Consider the following 23554-nt stretch of genomic DNA (forward strand, 5'->3'; position numbering starts at 1 on the left):
AATCTAACAGTATAGATACTCTACTTTGGGAAAGATGTAAAGAGCCAAATAGCCAAAATTTCTCAGTTATCTGCAGTTAGACCTGAGATTGCATTTACTGGTAAAGAACTCCTCTGTGCCACAAAACATTCACTAATCCATGTCACTTGTCCTGTGTGGCAAAATTCAGGAAAGCTACTTTGTGCTTGGAACCAAGAAACTGCTGATTGTGAAAATACTTGGGTCTTGTTTCTGAGCTATTGGAACTTCTTAATGAATAGTTGGGAAAATAAAACCAACCAAAACAAACAAAAAATCTGCAGTTGTCTGATGTCATGAAAGCTGGATAGTATTTGCATTGAATCTGGCTCTAGGTTGGTGAGGATCTTCTTTAACCCACTAAAAAAAATCAATCCTGTACCCATGTAATCTATTTTTAAATACAAAAATATGTCTCCAATAAATAGACAATAATACAGGCTTGACTCTCCAGACTTCAGACATTGCCTGAAACTCCTGTTACACAACACAGGGTCAAATCCCCAAACATATGTTAACTATTGTGAAAATTCCTTAGGCCCTAATCCTGCAAACAAGCGCAGAACCATTGGGAGGGCAGGTCTGCACTTAAAACGCTGCATCAGTACAGTTGCACTGGTACAGCTGCACCCCTGTAGCATTTACGTGACGACGCTTCTACACTGATGGGAGAGAGCTCTCCTGTTAGCATAGTTAATCCACCTCCCCGACAGGTGGTAGCTATGTCGACAGGAGAAGACCAGAGCAGACCAGACTGGACCCTGCACAGTCAGAAGTGCGTGCTAACATATCTGTTCTCAGGCTGGTGGAATGATGATAAATGTGGTCCTGTATTTACATTCTTTTAATGGGTAATGGCCTCTGTTGTAAGATACTGTATGAGCATTACATTGATGTTTGTTGTAATTCAGAAACACTGAACTATTTAACTTTTTTTTGTCTTAATCTAGATGGCTAATTTTTGAAGAACCTGGTTTCCAGGGAATCCCTTTAATGTTGGAGCCTGGTGAATATTCTAACTTATCATTTTGGGAGAAGAAGGAAGCATACATTAGGTCCTTGAAACCCTTGAAAATGGTAAAATAATTAGAGCTAGTATGTTAACAATAACATTAGTGTCACAAGACTCTGCAAGATTCACAAAAATAAACTATAAAACATCATATTTAATGACTTTCATAGTAGTATACAGTGCTGTTTAAAGGTCTTTGGACTCTTATCCTTCATTGCACCCATCAGTGTTTAATTTTCTTGACTTTGATATTGTGGACTTTGAAAAAAGTCATCTTAAAGAAGACTGTTTTTTGTAAAATAGTTATACATATGTAAATTTATTACAAACAAGTTTTTATTTTTGTAATTTTTTTTTAGGGTGGCCGCAAAGTTGAATCCATTGAAGAGCCAAAGGTAAAAAAAACAGTTGATATATTACATTTAATTTAATCACTATGAGACCAGCTCTTTTAAACATGGCAACCAAACACATACAAACTAATTTACCGTGGTGATGTCATGAGTACTGGTATGGTGGCTGGGCTGTGTATGCATGGTGCTGAAACACAGTGATACTGCAACTTTTGTCATATCTGATACCAGTCACTAATTACGTGTATGATGGCACAGCACTCACTTATACAGTGACTGGATAATAAATATTAGGGCAGACCCCTGAGCCAGTATAGAGACCCACCGATTAGTTTCATAGTCTGATCCTTCGTTCATTTTGTGCTATGCACCTAAAGTCAATCTGCTGTCAAAACTTCAAAAATAACAGGAGTACTTGTGGCACCTTAGAGACTAACAAATTTACAACCCACGAAAGCTTATGCTCTAATAAATTTGTTAGTCTCTAAGGTGCCACAAGTACTCCTGTTATTTTTGAGGATACAGACTAACACGGCTGCTACTCTGAAACCTGTCAAAACTTGTAACTAATGCACTTTTTCAGTAACTGCCACTTTATCTCATCTTTGCTAAAGGTAATCATTTATGAGAAGCCTTTCTTCGAAGGTAAACACATGAAACTGGAATCAGAAATACTCACTCTTATTGAGGAAGAAAAGCAAAAAGAAGAATCTGGAGGAAATAAGACACTGCCACTTATATCAGTGGGGTCCATAAAAGTGTTGGAAGGAGTGTAAGTAGAGGAAAATGCCACAAACAGTTCTAATTGCAGAATGAAGGAAAGGCTGGTGCAAATAATAACACCATAGTGTTGGAAATTGCACCAGATAAGATGCAATGTACAGTTGCTGTATTTGTCCTCATAGCTCTTTCATTGGATTAGATCAATGCAAATAACTAGATTCTGTGGTGCATTCTAGACCTCTAGGGGCGCTCTGTCATCACAAAGCAGCCAGATCTGGCTAGCTGAGATTTCCCCTGGTATGGGGAGCTCTTGGCTGTGCAGGGCTGGTGCCCCCAGCACCTGTGCTGCCACCTTACCCCATTTCCACCATAAGTAAAAAGGAGGTAATTGCTAGAGCATGCACTCCTGCAGCCGGTGTAGGTTAGAGCAGCACCACAGGCTTCTCTAACCTACACTAGGTACTACACATGTACACCCTGAGAACAAGGGAGCCTCCCTCTCTGGTGTGCCAAGCAAATAGTCACCCTGTGGTGAACTTTGAACCTAAGGCTCCTCGTTTCATTTATCCTAGGAAAAGGTTTTATTTTATTCAGATTTTATCTCACTTACCCTTTTCCGTCTGGGTTGATTAAAAAGATAGCTTCCTTTCAACAGGGCCAAAGTTCAGGAGTTCCTTATATTTCTAAAAAGAATTCACCTGTCTTAGCTCAGTATTGTTGTTTTGAAGGATTATGGGATAAATTCAGCTCTGTGTTTAGTGGCAAGGTTCCATTCTCATGTGCTTTTTTTCCCCCACCCAATATTTAGTTGGCTTGCTTACGAGAAACCAGGATTTGCAGGTCATCAGTATTTGCTGGAAGAAGGCGAGTACCAGGAATGGAAAGATTGGGGTGGTTACAGTGAAGAGCTTCAGTCGCTGCGACCTATTCTAGGTGTAAGTTCCAAGAAGATCTAATATTTGCTACTTGAGTGCAGTGAAACGTTTTATTACATTTTCCTTTATTTTTGTTTGCTTCAACAGGATTTCACAAACCCCCACATGATAATGTACAGTGAAAAAGACTTTGGGACTAAAGGTTCCAGTATTAATGTATTAGGAATTATTTCCAATTTGAGAGACACTGGATATGGACTGAGGACACAATCCATACATGTTTTAAGTGGAGTGTAAGTGATATTCTTAATTACATTTTTCCTTGTTAGTGATTCTTTTTAGAATAAATTAGCAAATAATTTAATGTTTTACTGTTCTCTGCTTTTAATATCTGTGAAGAAATCCTTATGCGAATATAATTCCCTATCTGTGGTTACACAGGACAAAGAAGAATGTGGCTGTTTGTAAATAAATGTACTATGAAATTTATTTTCTTCCTATAACAAGACCGAATGTTCTTAGGAAACACTGGCCTATTGATTTGCAAATGATGAATGTGTGTAAATTATCTGTTCATCAGAGGATAGGATGCCGTTGTAGAATTTTTTAAGCTGTTATACAGCAGAATTGCTCTGGGACTAATTTGCTATTCTGACCAAAATTTCATGTGTTTTACCTGAGGCAAATTATGTAATCACTTTGTCCCTCAGTTCCCTATCTGTAAAATGGGGGATAATATTTACCAAGTTCACAGGTGTGTTGTGAGGATAAATACTTGGAAGGCATTTGTGTGATGTTGTGATATGGGCCATAATAGATTTGTGTTTTTTAGCACATCTTTGGAACAGGATACTTTTTCATAGTGAATATTTTATTTTTGTTGGGAAATATCCTGTTCAGTTTGGATTTTTGTTTTTCTTTATGGTATGCATAAGGTAAATTTATCTACTTGCAATTCAGATTATTATGAATCCTTATCAAACATATTCATATAGTGCTTAGAGGACTCAGTTTAATTTTGTGGTGCTACATAATGAGTTAATATTATATTGTCACTAAAATGAGACTAGTAGCTAAATCATCTGTTAGTGAATGCATGCTTGAAGATTCAGAAAGCATGTGGTACTTCCAATGGCATGTGTAAAAGCCTGACTCTAGCTTCCTTTACTGAGTTGCTACTTTTCCTCATCTTTTCCAGATATTTTTCACTGGGGCTCGCTACAGGGAGGATTTTCCTCATGAGGCTTCTGAGCCCAACAAGTAGCATGACAAATTCTAAACATCCTCCTACTCAGTCTGATCACATGTAACTGTAGGGCGGCTTAGAGCCATTTTGATAGCTCAAGTAAAATATTTTGATTTTAGTTGCTAAGTGAGAATAAAATAAAAATTGCATTAGGATTTATTTTCACTCTGATGTGCTTTTTCTTTTTTGCTAGTACAGAATGAGACTTTGAACCAAAGTTTCCTCTGAAGATATAATTGCTCTGTGATGAGACCTTCAGGCTAAACCCTTGCTAGGACTAGTATTTTCTACAGCAGTTTGTTTTGGAAAGACAGACAAGTGTTAGGCGGCATGTTCCAAGATACACAGAATTAATGTGAGTGATAGCACTGAAGGAATTTCAGACACTTTGGTGCTTGATTCTCCCTCCACAACATATAGCTAACTCTCATTGAAGGACCCCACCCTAAACCTCACCCTGCACTGTCTTTATGAAGGCAGAACTCCTATTGATATTTCAGTGCGAGTTTTGCAAGAGTAAGGGCTGCAGGTTCACACTCACTGACTTATCTGCAAACATTGTTCCTAAGGCAGCCCTTTTTACATGGCAGTCTTTGCATCCACTGAGCCCCTTTTGTACTCTTGGGTACACAGGGGAGTAAGATGGGAGGCAGTCTCCTCCCACCGTAACCTGGCTGAAGAAGACAGGGTGAAGACCTCCTATCACAGCCTCTGCACAACTATTGGGACAGCAAGTCTGATCTCTGTTACAGTAAAGAAGGGACTCCGGATATTTAGCTTCTGACCATTTTTGTTACTCATATTTTCTTGGGGAAAAAATAATATTGTTGACCTCAGATGTGAAGACTTTAAGTGAAGAATTATGGATTGGCAGGGGTAGCTATAAGTTATTTTTTTTATCGTGTCTAATTGCTGCCACCTCCTCCTGCAATCTCTCCCCTGCATGTTCCATTCTTTTAAATAAATGCTTCCTAATAATGAACAGTTAATTCAGGTAGCATGGGCTCTTACCAAAGGACTACCATTCTATTTTTGTAGTGTTTCATATTTTTTCATATGGGCTATATGGTGTCCACAGGATTCTTTAAACTGCTAAAGTATTAATATTTCAAAAGGACATTGCAGAAATTTTTATAAAAAATAATGTTCAGTAAACCAAACCATATTTGTAATGAATATTTGTTCTGTAAAGTGTTAGGTATGTATTTGGGAGCACAAATTGTAATTCTTCCCTTGCCCAAAAAATCAGTTGTTTTATGGTGGTGGTGTGTAAGGTGCTGAAATACGGGGTCCATGAAAGCTGCTGAATTTACTTGCTTTGGAAAGTCAACTTGTCCTACCCCGCAGAACTGTTACAGCTGGGCAGCGGCAGTACAAGCGCCACACACTTTTACTCATTTGCCTGAGATCTGAAAACCTGGAAGAACCACACCATTTAATTGAAGAGTGTGCCGTTCAGTCTCCAGGCCCATTGAATCCTTAATATATTTGTTGAGACAGCAGACTAAGGTGTCATTTGCAAAGATAGGGACATTTGCACACTAAGAATGCAAAGCTACCATTTCATTTCACACAGGCCACTGAACAGACAGTATATCGTAACAGCTTTCAGTCAAGAACCCCTTCCAAATTTGAATCTGTAACCAAAGACCCCATTGTCCAGCTATGCCGAGAGAATGTCAGGAAACACTTGATATGATTTTAATCAGGCCGCAACTCTATTATTCGATGTCTGGGACTACCCGGCAGATAAAAGGGAACAGTGCAGGTATCTCCATGTTCATTCACTATCTACCTTGGGGGCTTCTGCCAGCCCCCATCTTTTTCCATCCTTGTCCTTCAGCCAACCCATTGCTGGGACCTTACCATTTCTCCCCCAAACAAGGGTTAAGGTGCACTATAAGAGAAGGGGTTGGCTCCCTGCCATACCAGACATGGGAGCCCTTAACTCCCCTCTCCCATTCCACTCCTTTAACAAACACCTCCTTTTTAAGTCCTTTACCAAGCCGTTTATCTGGTCACTCTGTCCCTTCCCTGTGGAGCATCTGCACTAGACATCTTCCCCACACTTGTATAATGAGTTGCAACATCACAGCCTAACTTCCCTACTCACCCCGACAAAGCCCCCCTGGAACCGGCTGTGGGGATGGTGAAAACCCCCCTACTACACCTAGGCCAATCTGGTGGTGAGGGAAAAATTCCTTCCCAGCTCCCTTAGAAAGGAGCGGCTTGCTTGATGCCCACAGCAGGTCCTGACCAAACCTGGTATTTTGCCCCCTCAAGGGGAGGCAGAGTGGGTGCTGCTCCGCCTGGTCTGAGGAAAAGGGGCTTCTCCTGCCAGACTTGCCTCTTTTGAACTTCCAAGCCCTTCTGGTCCCTGGGGATGAGTCAGCGTCGCCACACTGACCCACTCCCCCTTTTGCAGCAGCTTCTGTTCCTTGCTCCCCCTCCTGGCCGTAAAGAGCTATTGCCTCTTCACCAGCAAGCCAGACAGTGCCCCTCTACCCCCATTTAAAGGTGCAGTCATTATCAACTAGCAATTCTCTGAGCAATTTAGATTGCAAAATACCATTAAATAGGCTGGTATGCCATAGATGCAGTAAATTTTTGTTTATTAAATTTTTACATAGCTCATCTGATATCTTTTTAGATGAAAATGTAAATTTTTAACAAAGATGTGAACAATTCAGTGACTTTTTTTCAAGAATTACATAATGTGTTTTTAGCTATACTATTTTCAAACACTACATGCTTGTTTCTAAGGATTACGTTCACTTTTGCATATATTGTATTGTAAACAAATTGGAATAAAACATCACAATTTACTGCATACTTTTACAACAAATCATTACTAGTTTCATTCTTCAGAAATTTTCCAGAAACCATCCCAGCATAGTTTGTTAGAAAATCCAGGAAATAATTATTTTGTCATTTGAAGAAAGGAAAATCTTTGTAAACTAAAAGAGCCACTTTGCTTTCTTAAGTCAGCATTGATATCTACTTCCATGTTGGCATCTTTTCAATTGTCAGAAAATGGAAGCATTTAGTGGCAAAAGGTAACATCCATAAAACAAGTTTAAACAAATACTAAAAGAAGCTTCTTGTGAGTGTACAGTGTTTCTGATTTCCTGTTTAGTTTTTACTTGTCAAGCTCAATCACTATTTGTTTTAAGAAATAATCGAAATTAACTTATTTTGCAAAATACAAATGTTAATTGCATTAAACTTGACTTTAGGTCTTTGACCAAGAGTAAATTTGGTTCTGGTCCTTTGTTTAATTTAGATAAAAACTCCCCCAGTCCCAGTTCCCATAAACATTTGTTAACTATGCAGTGCTCCTTTAATTTGACTACTTTTTCCTAATTTTCAAGTAATTAGTGTACTGTACAGTGTGGATCTGACCTTCTTTACCGAATAAAATGAACTTGCAAGAAGGCTTAAGAAGTGGTTAGTTCTACTGAGAAGCGGTTTTTATTACAGACTGTTGTCGGGATATAGGACCTAATCCTGAGCTGTCCCAGGTATCCACAATTCTCATTCAGTTATCCATTATGGTTCTTTTAGATCATCTGTTGGCCCCAAAAGTATTGTTGACATGACTGCAGACACTAGCAAGAGTAGATGGAGTTGCATTTCAGTGGCTCATCTGTCCCAAGTGGTCTCTTTTGGGGTTCCACAGGATTTTGTTTTGTCACACTTCCTACTGTGTGTGTAAGAAGCTGTTAGGGATATGGGGTATTGCCTGCTGCAATAGCATTAGTACGCAGATGACACCCCTCCCTGGGTCTCTGTTTCATCTGATTTGGATGGTGCCATTTGACATATCCAGTGTCTAGCTAAGATTGGGGCTGGAATGAAAGCTGCCTGGCAGAGGCTCAGCCTAAATAATGACAGCTTATGGAATGGAGAAAGCAACCAGAACTGGTAGAGATTTTTAGCTCCTCCAGTTGAGAGAGTATGTACCTTCATTTTTTCATTCAGGTTTGCAACCTGAGGTTCATGTTGTATCCCCAGCTACTTCTGGCTATCCAAATACAGTAGCTGCAGTGTACTTTCTTTCACGCTGTGCTTGGAAACGAGGTTGTGACATTTTCTTTTGCACGCAGACCTTGTCCCAGTTATGCAGGTCTTTGTTATTTTGAGACTGGATTACTGTGATGCACCTTACAGAATGATATACTTGAAGACCAGTCAAGCTTCAGCTGGTACAGAATATGGTTGTAGAAGTACTTCCAATTATTATCATGTTATTCCCGTGCAGTTGTTTGCACTGGCTTCCAGCTGGTTTCTGAGTGATCTTAAAATTGTTGGTTTTGATCTGTAAAGCCACAAATGGGCCCTGATTCAGAAAACCACTTAAGCACATGCGTAAGTCCCCTCCTGTTAAGGACAGCACCTATTTGCTCAAGTCCCAATGACTTCATTGGGACTTAAGTATGTGCTTAACTTTATGCATATGATAAAATGCTGCTTTGAATAGGGATGCTTTCTTGAATTAGGACTATGGTTCTTGGATACTTCATGTGATACCATGGTAGTGCTACCCGCTGATGTGTTGAAGCATACAGCCCTCTTTAAGCAGGTGGAGGATGGAGATAGAGTGGTGTTGCATAGTATGGAGAGAGATGCTCAAGGGGGATCTGGCATGTATTAACACTCTCACTTAAATTTAATATCACAAATATTTATTTTCATGGTAGTAAATATAGTTTGAAATAATTGAAATATAATTTGACGTCATTTTAAAAAAAATTGTTAGGATTATTCATGAAGTTTAGTGATATCCAGATGTTTGTATAATTGAAAGGCAGTTTCATTTTCAAAGCTTCTGGCATGTGTGACCTACAGGTATAGTATGCACACTTCAAACATTTTTAACTTTGTGGTTAGTTTACCATACATACCTATGTCATTTTGATTAAGTAGTTTTTAAATGACTTGGGTGTGTGTTCTGGAATATGCCTTAAATTATTAGTGAATAACATGTTAAAAGACTCATTTATACATGAGTCAGAAGGAGAGGTAACATGAAGGATTATAAGAATGTGTTCACGGTGGACAAATCATACAAAGCTTGAGTACCAGTTTTATGTATTTTAATGAATTTTGTACTCCTCATGTCAGATCCTCAGCTGGCATAAATCATTGAAGTTTCATTGAAGTTAGTGGAGCTGTCCCACTTTACAGCTGCTGAGAATCAGGCTCCTTGTGCTTTGAATAATAACCTTGTCAGTAGAATCTGTTCTTCAGTCCAGGGATGTCCTCTTATGGTGAACTTCTTGTATATAGTGAAAGTTGATTTACAGTGAAGTAAAATGAAAATTCCATATTATTTTAACGCATTATGGTATGAAAATTGCTGTTCTGGACATTGTGAAATGGTGAAATTCTTGGGGAGGAAAGTCTTAGCTATAAGTAGGTTTCAGTGCATGAACTCAGTGTGATGAGATGGCTAAGAGAGCAAATGCAATTTTGGGATGTATAAGCAAGGGAGAATATTGATAGAAGTAGGGCAATGTTGTTATCCCTGCATACAGTTTTAGTGGGACTGTTACTCGAATATTGTGTCCAGTTCTGGTCTCTGCACTTTAGAAACAATATTGACAAATGGGAAAAGGTTCAGGAAAAAGTTAAAAAATTATTTGACGTCTGCAAAACCTGCCTTACAGAGAGAGACTAAAGAAATTCCATCTATCTAGCTTATAGCAAAGAGAAGGTTAAGAGCGGAAAGTACTTAGATCGTGGGGAGACCTCTAATAGTAGAGGCTCCTTATGTTGCAGGCAAATGCATAACAAGATTAAATGAAGCTAAATATATTCAGATAACAAATAAGTTACACATTTTTATCAGTGAGAGTAATTAACCACCAGAACGACTTGCTTGGGGATATGGTAGATTCCCCATCACTTGAATTCTTTAAATCAAGTTTGGATGTCTTTTTAGAACATATGTTCTAGCTGAACTAGAAGTTAGGGGCTTGATGTAGAAATTCTATGGTCTTTTCTATGCATATGGTTGGACTCATCATGATCCCATGCAACCTTAAAACCTTTGAATCTGTTAAGATATTTCACTTCGTTTTAGCATTTAGTTTTGTGGGGAAAAAGTCCTTCCCTTTGGTGGCATATTTCCTAGCAGGAAGGACACTTTACCTTAGCAGACTTTTGCAAACGAGCCAAATGTTTTTGATTAGGTGTGATGTCATGTAAAAAAAAATCCTCTTCAATCAGGTTCATTTTTATGAAATGCATTATCGTAGCAGAGTATCCTTAATGCTTTGTTCATCATGCAAAAATTTGTTTCCAAACATCCTCACATTTTACAAGAGATGAGCTAAGAAATAAATAAGCTAAGCTAATAAATAAAAATTATAGACATAGTAACATAATAAAAGCTTTAGATTTGAAACACCTCAAAATATTCTCTCTGATCAGGGACAAAACAAATGAGCATCTTGCCACATAAAATACATAGAGCATCATGTGGCTTGCGGTAGCTAATTTGAAGAGAGTGTTGAAATTTCTTCTGTTTTTTGTTTTCCCCAAAATCTTGATACATAAACAGTATATCCATGGTGCGAAAGCATGACTGTTATGACTATAGATTTTTGAAGTGCAAACCATATATGGCTCTTTTGAGTTGCCTGTTGCAAAATCAGGCCCCCATATTGTATGTTTCCGAGTGCTGCTTGCAAAGTGCTGAACACCCACTGCTCTCAGCGAAACCTGTGGTAGCAGGAGGGGCTGAGCACCTAATGGTACTGGGGGGCTAAAATTGTTGATGCAATGTACTATTTCTTTAATTTTGTTTTTTAACAGTGTGCTAGGCATACATTTGCCCTTTGGAAATATCAGTAACATTAACTGTTTCTTGGATCACTTGATGATTGCCTGTTCTGTTCATTTCTCTGAAGCACCTGGCATTGGCCACTGTCAGAAGACAGGATACTGGGCCAGACGGACCTTTGGTCTGACCCAGTATGGACATTCTTATGTTCTTAAAACTTACATTAAGACAATAATGAATATTCACCAGTGTTTTGAAAAAGTTTTTGGTATCTGTTTATTCAGGTGGGTAGTCTATGAGAATCCTGACTTTACAGGAGAACAGTACATCCTTGATAAAGGACTGTATCCCAGCATTGAGGCCTGGGGAGGCAAGAATAGTAAGATCTCTTCAGTTCAGCCCATAGTTGTGGTAAGGAAACTTTTTGTATTATTACATTTCATACATTTCTGCCAAATGATTGTAGCTATTTCTCCTATTTTCTAATGAAATTTAGATTTGCTTAGGTTCTTAAAGCTGTAAGGTTTTGAATGCTTTTGCATTATTTCATCACTCTTAATATTTTTTTTTCTCCAAACATTTTAGGATACCATCAATAGCCAAATGGGGAAATTTAAGGTAAGGCCCTTCTCTAAATTTGTAAAACAAATATATTCTAGTGTGTATAATGTACATACATTTTTAAAAAGCGGTCATTCTTGAGCAAATGCCTAAGATGCCAAAATAATTGAATGGAGTGGTGTTTACTACATCCTGTCAAATTCAAGAAAACCTGTAATGTTCAGTAAATACTAATAGTTTTGTGTCAGTGTGTTCTTTTTTTATGGGAGTAGTTGATGTTCTGTGACTCGGTTATCTTCAGCTCCCCATCTCTGCTTTAGCTTTCCCCGTCCGCTCGTCCACCCTGCTGCTGTTTACCCAATTTCCTGACCCTCAAGCATTTAAAAAGTTCAGGAGCAAAGGGGTTATTGGTGCAATAGCAAATGTTTAAAAATTAAGCAAAGGAATCAGGAAATGCAGAGTTAATACAGCATTTCCTGATTTCTGTGGACTTAATGCGGTGTTAATATTCAGAAATTAACACCATTTCTTCTCATGGATTCAGCGCCCACCAGGTTAAAACTTCAAAAGAAAAATATTAGAAGTGAATGAAAAAGTGGGGGTTAAATAGAAACCCCTTCTATCCATAAATAAAGTATAGTGTTAGCTAATATTGCTTGTTGAACATAGAAAAAACTTGCCTTTGGCAGTAGGTAATGTGCCTGATCAGTCTTAACTCTTCCTTTGCTACTTGTGTGTTTCAACTTTTTTCAGCATCTTGAAAATAGCTTGATGGATTAGTACCCTCATTCACAATTTTGCAACCTCCAAATTATTGCTCTCAAATTATGTCCTCAGTGGAGTTACACAGATGTAGCAGACCATAATCTGAGGGTAATGAGGTTAGAAATAGCCCTGCAGTTAGAATTTAGTTAACAGCTCTGTTGATGGTATGCAAGCTACAAGAGAATCTAGGTCACTCTCTCTCATAGATCTATAGGGCTATCATGGTTTGAAGAGTACTAAAATCTTACTTTTTGTCACTGATGCAAGGAGATATGACTCTGAATATGCAGAGGATACTTATCTGTTTAGTGAGATTACAGATTTTAGATTTTTTATTTTTTTTTTACAATGGGAAAAGTGTATGTTTTCATCCTTCCTTTAATAAAAAAAAAAATCATGCACAGATGAAACTTGAAAAAGTTCAGCCTAAATGGTAAATATAGCACAAAGTTATGAGCCTGTGGGGGAAAAAAGCCTTGTTTAATATGATTTGCATCCTTAACTGATATTGTGCCTTGCCAAAGCCTTGCTGAATACAGCTGTCTGTAGCTTTTGGGGAAAGAAATACCTCAAGGCTGTTTATTGCCCAGCCCCATGCATATTTTTGAAAAATTGTCTACACCTGCATATTATATATATCTAAACAGATTCTTAAGTGAATAAAGAAACACTGGACCTATGTTTTGTTCGGGGATATATTATGTTGTACATTATATTCCTGTTGTGGAAAATCTCTACATGCCTGGACATGTACCTGTTTTAAGTGTGAATAAATTTGGCATAATTATTATTATAAGGATGATTTCTGTGTGATCAGGTTTAATTATTGGATCAACTATCCTCCTACAGTAATGAATATGGAAAAAAAAACCCAACAAATGTGTGTGTGGCTTTCAGCCTAGGGTGAAATTTTAAACAAGATAAAGGGGTTTGTAATATATGTGTTGAGACAACTATAGCCCTAGCAGTGCAAATACTATCTGTCTAATCTGGGAATTTATACCACACCCATCATCGTGGTATCTGAGTGCCTTACAAAGTTTATACAACACTTTTATATTCTGAGAAATCAGGTCGTATGATATGGATGAGGAAGGGAATATGTATTTCTAAGATTAAATTGATTAAAGAACCAGGACAGATAAGTTTGATAGACCATTTACCATCTTGCTTTACAAGGAAGTTTTAAAAATCTACTCTGGCAGATATTTAAACAGTCTATCTCTGTTTACTAGTAATTGTTGAACTGTTTTGTATGTTGCTGAATGATTTACTGCAGAAAGTAATTTTTCAATCTGGTTACCTGGCAGTCTTTCAGAAAAGTAATTTGTGGATAATAAAATATGTTAATATTGCAAAACCGAAGGATTCTGGGTTTTTTAATTCATTTGAATATAACCATGGATGGAAATAATGTTTGACTTATCTAATTAAAGGGTGCTGAATGCATTATTATACAATATCCTTTTAATATATACATTATAATTTTAAAGGTCCAGCTATTTTCAGAGCCAGAATTCAAAGGTAACAGCCAAATATTTGAGAAAAATACCAATTATATTGACGATTCATTTGCTACAAAGTCTTCAAAAGTTTTGGGCGGCAGGTAAGCATGGAATTATGATTATTGCAAAATCACTGAAACGGTAAAATTTTTAAAATAAAAATATTACAACTTTCTGAAATTGGAAATAGGTGAAGGATCCAGTTTCACATACCAACTGTGGAGTTAAATGGAAGGAAAACATTTTGAAATTCATCATGTGAATTTTTAACTCTCCAGTACCTCTGAAGTTTGTCATGTTTCTCTCAGTAGCTTACTTCTGCTAAAATATTTCAAAGAGTGATTAAAATGATTGTTTACATGCTAAGGAATATTGGGAAGCATTGACAGAACTTTGGTTATGAGTGGAATATTTAGTTATCAGATTTTTCCTTCTCTTCCTGCAGTTGGATTGCATATGATAAAGAAGATTTCTCTGGTAATCAGTATGTGTTAGAAGAAGGAACCTATTCTAATCTGTCTGCAATGGGATGTCCACCCCAAACAAGACTTAAATCTCTACATGTTATAAACATTGTAAGGATAACTGAATAAATACACACATAGTAGGAGTATTTAACTTCTCATTTTTGCAACCATATAAAGGACAGTGAAGTACAAATGGTACAGGGACAAGTTGTTACTATTCAGTAGCTATGCGTAATGAGTTTATGGGTCTCAGAGCATGAACCAAAAACTGCCATCATTATTGATAGCAGTCGTAGTAAAGGAGTCAAGAATGCCATAGGCAGAGCAACTGAATTGCTACTTTTTGCTGCTGTTCATCTCCAAGTTAGGGTTCAAGCATGTTGGTGGGGCAATGTGGAGAAGCTTCCCTGCTGCTGTCCATGCTGTATGTGCATAAAAAGTGGAATTCAACCATGCAACTTCAGAACTAAATTAATTTATAAAATGCAGTTGTCATAATCATGAAAATTCCATTCCTGTTCACTCAGTGGTTCATTCTTCCAAAGAAGATTCAGCACCTCATGTATTCAAAAATCAGAATTCTATATCTCTATGGCAATATGGAATTTATAAGCTTTTTTTAATTATTATTATTCTGGTGCCAGCAAATAGGAAATAACATTTTAATAGCAAATGAGAAATCAAATGTCATTTTAATTTGCATTTTTTACTCTTTAATGGGTCAATTATGAGTTTACTCAGTCCTATGATAGATCATTACAATAGATCATTTGCAGAATCATGCGAATACGTTTTAAAGCTAACATAAATTTAAACAAAATGTAGTCAAGAATCCAATGATAGGCTAGAACTACTACTACCAGCTGTTTGTACTATTTTTAGAAGAGAAAAAGTAAACTGTTGCTCCTTTTCATTGGGTTTGGCTATTATTATACTCACGTAACTCTTTGACAATATTGTTATTGCTCTAAAGAGAACCAGTATTAGTTGTCATTACTAGTCCCTATGGTGCCTTTTGAGGTACAATATAAACTCAGGAAAAGAGCCTCCCCCAGATGTGCCATACTTTCTGCACTCCATTGCCATGCTGCTGATGCAGATACTGTTAAAAATAAAGAAAGAGTGGTCCTGGACATGCATAATGGTTGTTCTCAACCTTTAATTAAAATAGTCTAGTCTGTAGAGAGCTTTTATACATGGCAGTGTAAGCTGTCGTTGTATTTTATATGCCTGTTTCGACTGTAGAAGGTTAAACTCAGTCTTGGAAATTTGTACTTTGTGAAGGAGAACAGTGGTGTTCTGTTGACAAAACAAACAAATGGTAGCCATTGATTGTTAAAGTTCATAAACACCACTAAGGTTTGTGCTACCAAAGGTCATGTGAGGCTTAGTAGATAAGTATAAAGCAATTCCATGCTTTATAATTTGCTTCCGTACGCTGCTGCTTACTTCTCCATAGAGGTTAACTCATTGATGGGATGATGAGCTGGGCAAGGCAAGTTTTCAAGTTTTCTACTTGATAGTATCTGTGTTATTGCAAACCAATATACAGAGTAAAAAGCAACAGACAAAAATGTGTGTTTGTGTAAAGCTCGTTTTCATAATTCTGCAAAGCTTTAAGATTTCTATATCAGGTATTTATTTTTCTGGTCATATTTTTTGCCACGCTTCCAATGATCCCAGTTCATCTCAATACCCCATTTGCCTGCTTCTCCCATAACCGTTTCTACATTTTTTCACATGCAACTTCTACACACGTAGAACCTAATGCATCAGGCCACTACCTTTGCCTCATTCAAATGCCTTCTAATGAGACACATACAAGAAATAAGGGGCCAATTTTCAAAAGCATCTAAGGGATTTTGGAGCACAATCCTCTTTGAAAGCCACTGAGCCCTGTGTTCTTAAATCCTATAGCTATTCTTGATAATTTCCCTGTAGGTCAGTAAAGTTATTTATCCAAAAAAATCTTTGCTCCATCATGCTGTGCATTAGCATCTTCTGAATAATGCATCGTTGATTAGTAAATCCTAACCATCTTCTGATGCCCTTCCGGTGTCATCTCTGACCTTGTAAGCTCTTTAGGGCAAGGGACCATGTCCTCTTTCTTCCACTGGGAAGTGTGTAAACACAATTGGGTGCTGTCAGATAATTTTTAATTAGTAACTCGGTGACATATCTAGATGTATGTGTACATGTGTAAACTATCATGGATTTGGGTGCCGATTTTGTACAGCACAATAAAGTAAGAGTGGTAGATTTAAAAACTTCCAGCTGACTTGCTTGCTCTTATACTCATAGGGGGTATGTGCAATTGTGGCTGCTCCTGAGTCATGAAAAACCACGGAAACATGGAGTTCACAGGGCACTGTTTGAAATGAATGGGGCAATGCACAGCTCTCAAAGCTATTGTTTCAGCTCTCTGCAGACACAGGCAGTTCTCACTGTTGTGGTTTACACTCTATTTGTATTTTTGAAGTTTTCCCTGCAATCAAAAGAGCTAGATATATAATAACTAAAACAACTCCTTCCCCAAAGTTTAGTTTCTGGAGCACAACTCTGTGGAAAGGGGTGAATGCCATGAATCTGACCCCAGAAACATTAATCTTGAGGATTTAGTCCAGTGAATGATTAAAAGCATCATGTCCTATGAGAGGAATTAAAAACAAGACAGGTGGGGGGGGGGTGTGAGAGAAAGAGAGAGAGAGAGACAGTGCATCATGGGGAGAGCTGGGGATTCTATCAACATTTTAGGCCTTCAAGATCAGTTTAAAGCTGCTTTTTCTTGTGGGTTTGAAAATCAGAATTCCCCAGTGATTTTCAACTGATCGATCCAATGAGTTTAATTAAAATTTGTTTGAAAGCATAATTCTGATGTGTGCATAGCAACATACAAATTTGTGCATATGCATTGTCACAAGGATAGACTTGTCTATTGCATGCAAAAAGTGTGTGCATGGGTGATGTGGGGGTTGGGTTTTTTTTAGTAAGCTGCTGCCGGTCAGAAAGAATGGTTGTGGAATTTCTGATCTTCAAATCTTGAAGCAAAAGAGTGCAAAGAGTCTTTGTGGCTTAATGTTCTGGAGTGATGTACATGTATTAAATAGGACCCTTTCTTTTAATATAGGAGCTTTCTGAGCCAAGCATAGCCCTCTTTGAAAAGAAAGGTTTCAAGGGGAAGAAAATGGAGTTTACTACAGAAGTCTTAAATCTCCAGTTTCTAGGATACAATCCTCGAATAGCCTCTGTTCAAGTTTTTGGTGGCATGTAAGTTACATTTACTTTTTGCTTCTCTGGAAATTAATTAAACATTAAATAATGCAAAAAATACTTATAATAGAAGATAAGTGATATCCCATTGGAGTATTGCTCTGCAATACATTGTTAACCTCATTTCTATTTACTGAGCCGAGAGAGTCTCGGGGCCTACTTACTACAAGAAGACTATGTTGGACTGGTGCTCTGCCCCTTATAGGAAGCAGGCTTTAAGTTCATATAAAATATTGATATAAGAACACAAAAATGGCCATACTGGGTCAGACCAATGGTCCATCTAGTCCAGTATCCTGTCTTCTGACAGTGGCCAGTGTCAGAATATCCAAAGGGAATGAACAGAACAGGGCAATTTGTCAAGTGATCCATCCCCTTTTTCCAGTCCCGGCTTCTGGCAGTCAGAGGTTTAGGGACACCCAGAACATAGGGTTGCGACCCTGACCATCTTGGCAAATAGCTATTGATGGACCTATTCTCCATGAATGTATCTAATTCTTTTTTGAACCCAGTTATACTTTTGGCCTTTACAACATTCCCCGGCATTGAATTCCACTGGTTGACTGTATGTTGTATGAAGAAGTACTTCCTTATGTTCGTTTAAACCTACAACCTATTGCTTTCATTGGGAGACCCCTGGTTCGTGTGTTATGTTAGGGGGGTAAATAACGCTGCCTTATGCACTTTGTCCACACCATTCATGATTTTATAGACCTCTATAATATCCCCCCTTTTCTTGTCTCTTTTCTAAGATGACCGGTCCCAGTCTTTATTATTCTCTCCTTGTATGAAAGCTGTTCCATCCCCCTAATAACGTTTGTTGCCCTTCTCTGTACCTTTTCCAATTCTAATATCTTTTTTGAGATGGGGCAACCAGAACTGCGTGCAGTATTCAAGCTGTGGGTGTATCATGGATTTATATGGTGACATTATGATATTTTCTTCTTATCTGTCCCTTCTTCTTCTTCGAGTGATGGTCCCTATGTGTATTTCACACGAGGGTGCGCATGTGCGCCATGAACCTGAGTCCGGAAGTTTTCTCCCAACTTCTGTTGACCACACATGCGCAGCATGTCCTCTTGTGCCCCAAAGAGAGGGTATTAGGGGCAGTGTGTGTTGATGTCACTCCAGTTCCCTCTTACTGCCACATGACCTGAGTAGGAACCCCAATTCCTCCTTCGCTCTTATCTCGATCAGAGAGTTGTTGTATACTTGTGTAAATAGTGTTTTCATAGTTTTATAGATTAGTTAAGATAGTTTAGTATAGTGTAGTGTAGTCTAGTTAGTACAGAACCTCCCCGGTCGGGGGACACAACCCCTCTCTAACCTGGGACTATGCACACAGTCCCAGGCTTCAAGAACTGTGTCTCCTGCCCTTGTTCCTTTTCCATCAGTGTCAAGCATCAACGTTGCCTCTACTGTCTGGGTGAGATGTACATCTGGGCAAAGTGCGGCATCTGTAAGTCCTTCTAACTCAGAACTATAGAGGCCCAGGAGCGCCGACTCTGCAAGTTCCTGATGGAGGAGACTAGGAGGCCCCAGATTCACTCTGATCCTGGCCAGGGAGACCCCCGCATACAGCGGCCTCCTCTAACTGGTATTGCCTCCCAAACATGAGACATGGTGCAGAGCCGCCAGTACCGAAGCCCAAGGACAAGCCCTACCAGGAAAGTAAGAAACACCCTAGAGGGCATAAGAGCACATCCCTGCAGAGGACTGCTCATAAGAGATGCATTCCCTTCCTTAGGCATACCAGGTCGTGTGCGATGTTGCGTGTGGATCCCCTGGAACCTGCGCCGAAAGGGACCTCCCGCTTTGCCTGGAGGGTAAGGCAAAGAAGTAGGATCCATTTGTCCCACTGGTGACCTCAGTACCCGGATGCATGGAGCGCTTGTCTATGGGTGTGGCTCTGCATATCCCATTGGCCAGCTCCGATGACTAAACCTGGTCCCTCCAGAGTCTCCATGGGCATCCTGTGGACTCCAGGACGTACAGAGACATTCCTGACGCCGGAGAAAGTGATCTTGCCTTACTCGCAGTCTCCTCTCCTCTCAGGCCCATCCATTCTGCAGGACGTTGCTACACCTGAGGATGAACTGCTGTTACAGGAGAGGCCCTCTCCCCATCCATCAGATTGGGGCCCTCCATTACCGACGGTCCTGCCGTTTCTGACAGAGCCGTCATCTGACTCAGAGGTGTCCCAAGACATAGTTCTACCAACATCTCCACTGCCGTGCAGGAGCCCAGACAGAGAGCCAAGGCACCCTTATCTGCCCGGCCATGACCCCCTCAGGGAGGCCTGGTACTGCTTTCCTTGGGGGTCCATTGGTCTAGATTTTGGCCCTATTGGAGCCCTTGGGATCCCTACCACAGACATCCGGCACCGTTGCCAGTCTTATCATTCCTCCCCCATGCGCCAGCCAGCCTCTGTCAGTGTACGAGGAGAAAGACTTGGAATCTGTACCACCGGTTCCAGCTGGAGCCTCCTTGTCACTGAATGAGGCGGTTATGCTTTAATGCTCTCTCTGCTGGATGATCACCAGTGGTACCAAGACCTTCTACAGAGGGTGGCTACCAATACCTGCAAATTCCATTGGAGGAAGTCCAGGATCCCCAACATCGTCTCCTGGAGAACCTTGAGCCACAGGGTGGCCCTTCCTATAAACAAGGCTACACTGGTTCTAGACTGCCCAGGCTGGTTCGGCACACACCGGCTACATGTGCCCACACCTCAAAAAGAGCTGAGAGATGCTATTTTGTGCCAGCCAAAGGGACCGATTTTCTGTTTATGCACCCAGCCCCTAATTCACTGGCTGTTCAAGCAGCTGCAGAGCAGGCTCATCAATACCTGCAGAAGTACCAAACAAGGGGTCAAAAAGGTTGGACCTTCTGGACAGGAAGGTCTTTTCCTTGTCGGGACGACAGTTCCACATAGCTAACTCCCAGGCACTGCTGGCTAAGTTCGACTTTAACACGTAAAGCATGCTGGTAGAGTTTAAGGACAAGTTCCGTGTGGACAACCCGGCCAAGTTCCAGGCCTTGGTAGATGAAGGGAAATTGGTGGCTCAGGTGGCCCTCCAGGCTGTGGAGGATGCAGCTGACACTGCATCCTGTTCCATGACCACGGGGTTCATTATGCGCAGAGACTTTTGGCTCCAGTCTTCCGGTTTCCTGAGGGAGACCTAAAACACCATCGGGGACCTCCCTTTTGACAAGTCAGTCTTTTTAATGGCCAGACGAGTGAGTTTCTGCATTCCTTGAAAGATTGCCAATCCATTCTGCAGTCCCTGGGTATCTACACCCCAGCTCCCAGTAGCAAGCACCAGAGGCAGCCCTTTAGACAACAGCTGCCTACCCACCCTACTGTCAACAGCCACCAGAACTCCCCTCTCTCCCCCCCCCATAAACGATGGAGGTCCCAGAGGGCCCGCTTCTCAGCTCCGGCCACTGACACCTTTGTGATCCTCTCCCAGCTGCAGGCCAAGGATCACTTTTCACATGTGGGTCAACACCCATGAGCCACCTTCAATGCCACCTATCTTGCTGCCCGTCATCTTTGCCGACTGCCTTGCCCTCTTTGCCCACAGTTGGGAGAAGACCACCACAGACAGTTGGGTACTGGAGATCATCCATCATGGATACTCCATAGAGTTTGAATTTGAATTAATGGAGATATCCTATCTCCTAGAACTGGAAGGGACCTTGAAAGGTCATCGAGTCCAGCCCCCTGCCTTCACTAGCAGGACCAAGTACTGATATTTGCCCCAGATCCCTAAGTGGCCTCTTCAAGAATTGAACTCACAACCCTGGGTTTAGTAGGCCAATGCTCAAACCACTGAGCTATCCCTCTCCCCCTTCTTATCGCCCTCCTACCCAACCCACCAATTGATTCCTCAGCAGGAAGCAGACTCCTTGCTCCTCAAGGGTGCGATAGAGGGCGTCCAGCCTCACCTTATTTCCTCCTCTCTGTGGAGGTCCATCCTGGATCTTGGTCAGCTAAATATATTAATCAGAAAGCTGAAATTCTGGATGATTATTTTGGCATCAATAATTCTCTCCCTCCAGGAGAAGCGTGGTTTGTGGCTCTAGACAGGAAAGATGCATACTTCCATGAGGACATCCATCCGTCTCACAGGAAGTTCCTCCGCTTCAAGGTGGGGGACCAACACTACCAGTTTCACGTTCTTCCCTTCGGCATAGCGACAGCACCAGGGATTTTTATGAAGGTGTTCACGGTCATAGCAGCCCAGATGAGACATGAGGGACATATGGCATTCCCTTACCTGCACGACTGGCTACTAGTGGGGCAATCATGGCAAGAAGTTGTCTTTGTGATCCAGTCTCTTTGATGCCTCCTCGCCTCTTCAGGGGTCTGTGTAAACAAAGACAAGTCAGTTTTGTCTCCCACAGAGACGATAAACTTTATGGGGCAAGACTGGACTCTGTCTCTGCACGAGCTTTCTGTCCAGCAGACTGGTTCTCCACAATGAGCACCCTGATCACCCGCATTTACTGCAAATCCCGCACCACAATTTGCCTGGTACAGAAGTTAGCCTTACCGACCTGTCATTGCCAGGATCACCTCTGGAACATTTTTTTTAAATTGGCATTGCTTTAACTACTCTTCAGTCATCTGGTACAGAGGCTGATTTAAGCGATAGGTTATATACCAGTTAGCGACGACTAATGCAAAGAATTAATTTAGATTCTCCACAACTCGACCATGTCCTCCTTAAGTGCTTCTTTCGCACCTCAATTGTCCAGTGTTCCCACTGATTGTTTAGCAGGCTTCCTGCTTCTGATGTACTTGAAAACTAACAGCAAAGTTTTATTTTAATGTCTTATGCTAGTTGTTCTTCAAATTCTTTTTTGGCCTGCCTAATTATACTTGTACACTTGACTTGCCAGAGTTCGTTCCTTTCTATTTTCTTCAGTAGGATTTGACTTCTAAATTTTAAAAGATGTCTTTTTGTCTCTTAACTACCTCTTTTACTCTGTTGTTTAGCCCTCGTGGCATGTTTTTGGTCCTCTTTCTATTTTGTATTTGTTATTTGGGGTATACAGATAGTTTGAGCATTTATTATGGTGTTTTTAAAGTTTCCATGGATCTGCAGACTTTTCACTCTTGTGACTGCTCCTTTTCATTTCTATTTAACTAGGCACCTCATTTTTGTGCAGTTCTTCTTTTTGAAGATAAATGTTACTGTGGTGGGTTTCTTTGGTATTTTTCCCCCTACAAGGATGTTAAATTTAATTACATTTTGATTGCTATTACTGAGTGGTTCAGCAATATTCACCTCTTGGACAAGATTCTTTGCGCCACTTACGACTAAATCAAGAATTGCCTGCCCCCTTGTGGGTTCCAGGACTAGCTGCTCTAAGAAAGAGTCATTAATCGTGTCTAGAAATTTTATCTCTGAGGAGATGTGTTCTCAGTCATTGAAATTCCCCTTTATTGCTAGTTTTTCTATTTTTGTAGCCTCTCATCTCCCTGAGTATTTCACAGTCACCATCACAACCCTGGTCAAGTGGTCAATAGTATATTCTACTTCTATGTTCTTACGATTTCTATCCATAGAGATTTTATAGTACAGTTTGAGTCATTTAAGATTTTTACTATATTTGACTCTGTGCTTTCTTTCGCATATAGTGCCACTCCAGCAGCATGACCTACTCTGTCATTCCTGTATATTTTGTATCCTTGTATTACCATGTCCCATTGATTGTCATCATTCCACCAAGTTTTGCCTATTATATCAATATCCTCATTTAATACAAGGCATTCAAGTTCCTGCATCTAAGTATTGAGACTTTTATCATTTGTATATAAGCATTTATAAAATTAGTCAATATTCAGTTGTCTACCTTCATGTGATATAATTGAATGGGACTTTTTTTCATTTGACTGTTTGTCTTCAGTTCCTACTTGTAGTTTCTCAACATCTGTTCTCTCCTCTTTACTAGGATATAGA

At 39.9% G+C, this 23554-nt stretch overlaps 1 protein-coding gene across 1 annotated transcript in view; it reads left to right on the plus strand.

Moving 5' to 3' along the window:
• Positions 1–23554, plus strand: part of CRYBG1 (crystallin beta-gamma domain containing 1) — a 141348-nt gene that overhangs the window by 100969 nt on the left and 16825 nt on the right. The window contains exons 10-19 of the mRNA XM_065401831.1: positions 969–1095; positions 1390–1425; positions 1998–2155; positions 2915–3041; positions 3129–3274; positions 11299–11425; positions 11600–11632; positions 13834–13946; positions 14291–14420; positions 17440–17579. Of these exons, the coding sequence (XP_065257903.1) occupies positions 969–1095; positions 1390–1425; positions 1998–2155; positions 2915–3041; positions 3129–3274; positions 11299–11425; positions 11600–11632; positions 13834–13946; positions 14291–14420; positions 17440–17579 (1137 nt within the window). The remainder of the gene's footprint in view (positions 1–968; positions 1096–1389; positions 1426–1997; positions 2156–2914; positions 3042–3128; positions 3275–11298; positions 11426–11599; positions 11633–13833; positions 13947–14290; positions 14421–17439; positions 17580–23554) is intronic.

The sequence above is a fragment of the Emys orbicularis genome, chromosome 3 (genome assembly GCF_028017835.1).
Source record: "Emys orbicularis isolate rEmyOrb1 chromosome 3, rEmyOrb1.hap1, whole genome shotgun sequence".
Taxonomy (NCBI): Eukaryota; Metazoa; Chordata; order Testudines; family Emydidae; genus Emys; species Emys orbicularis.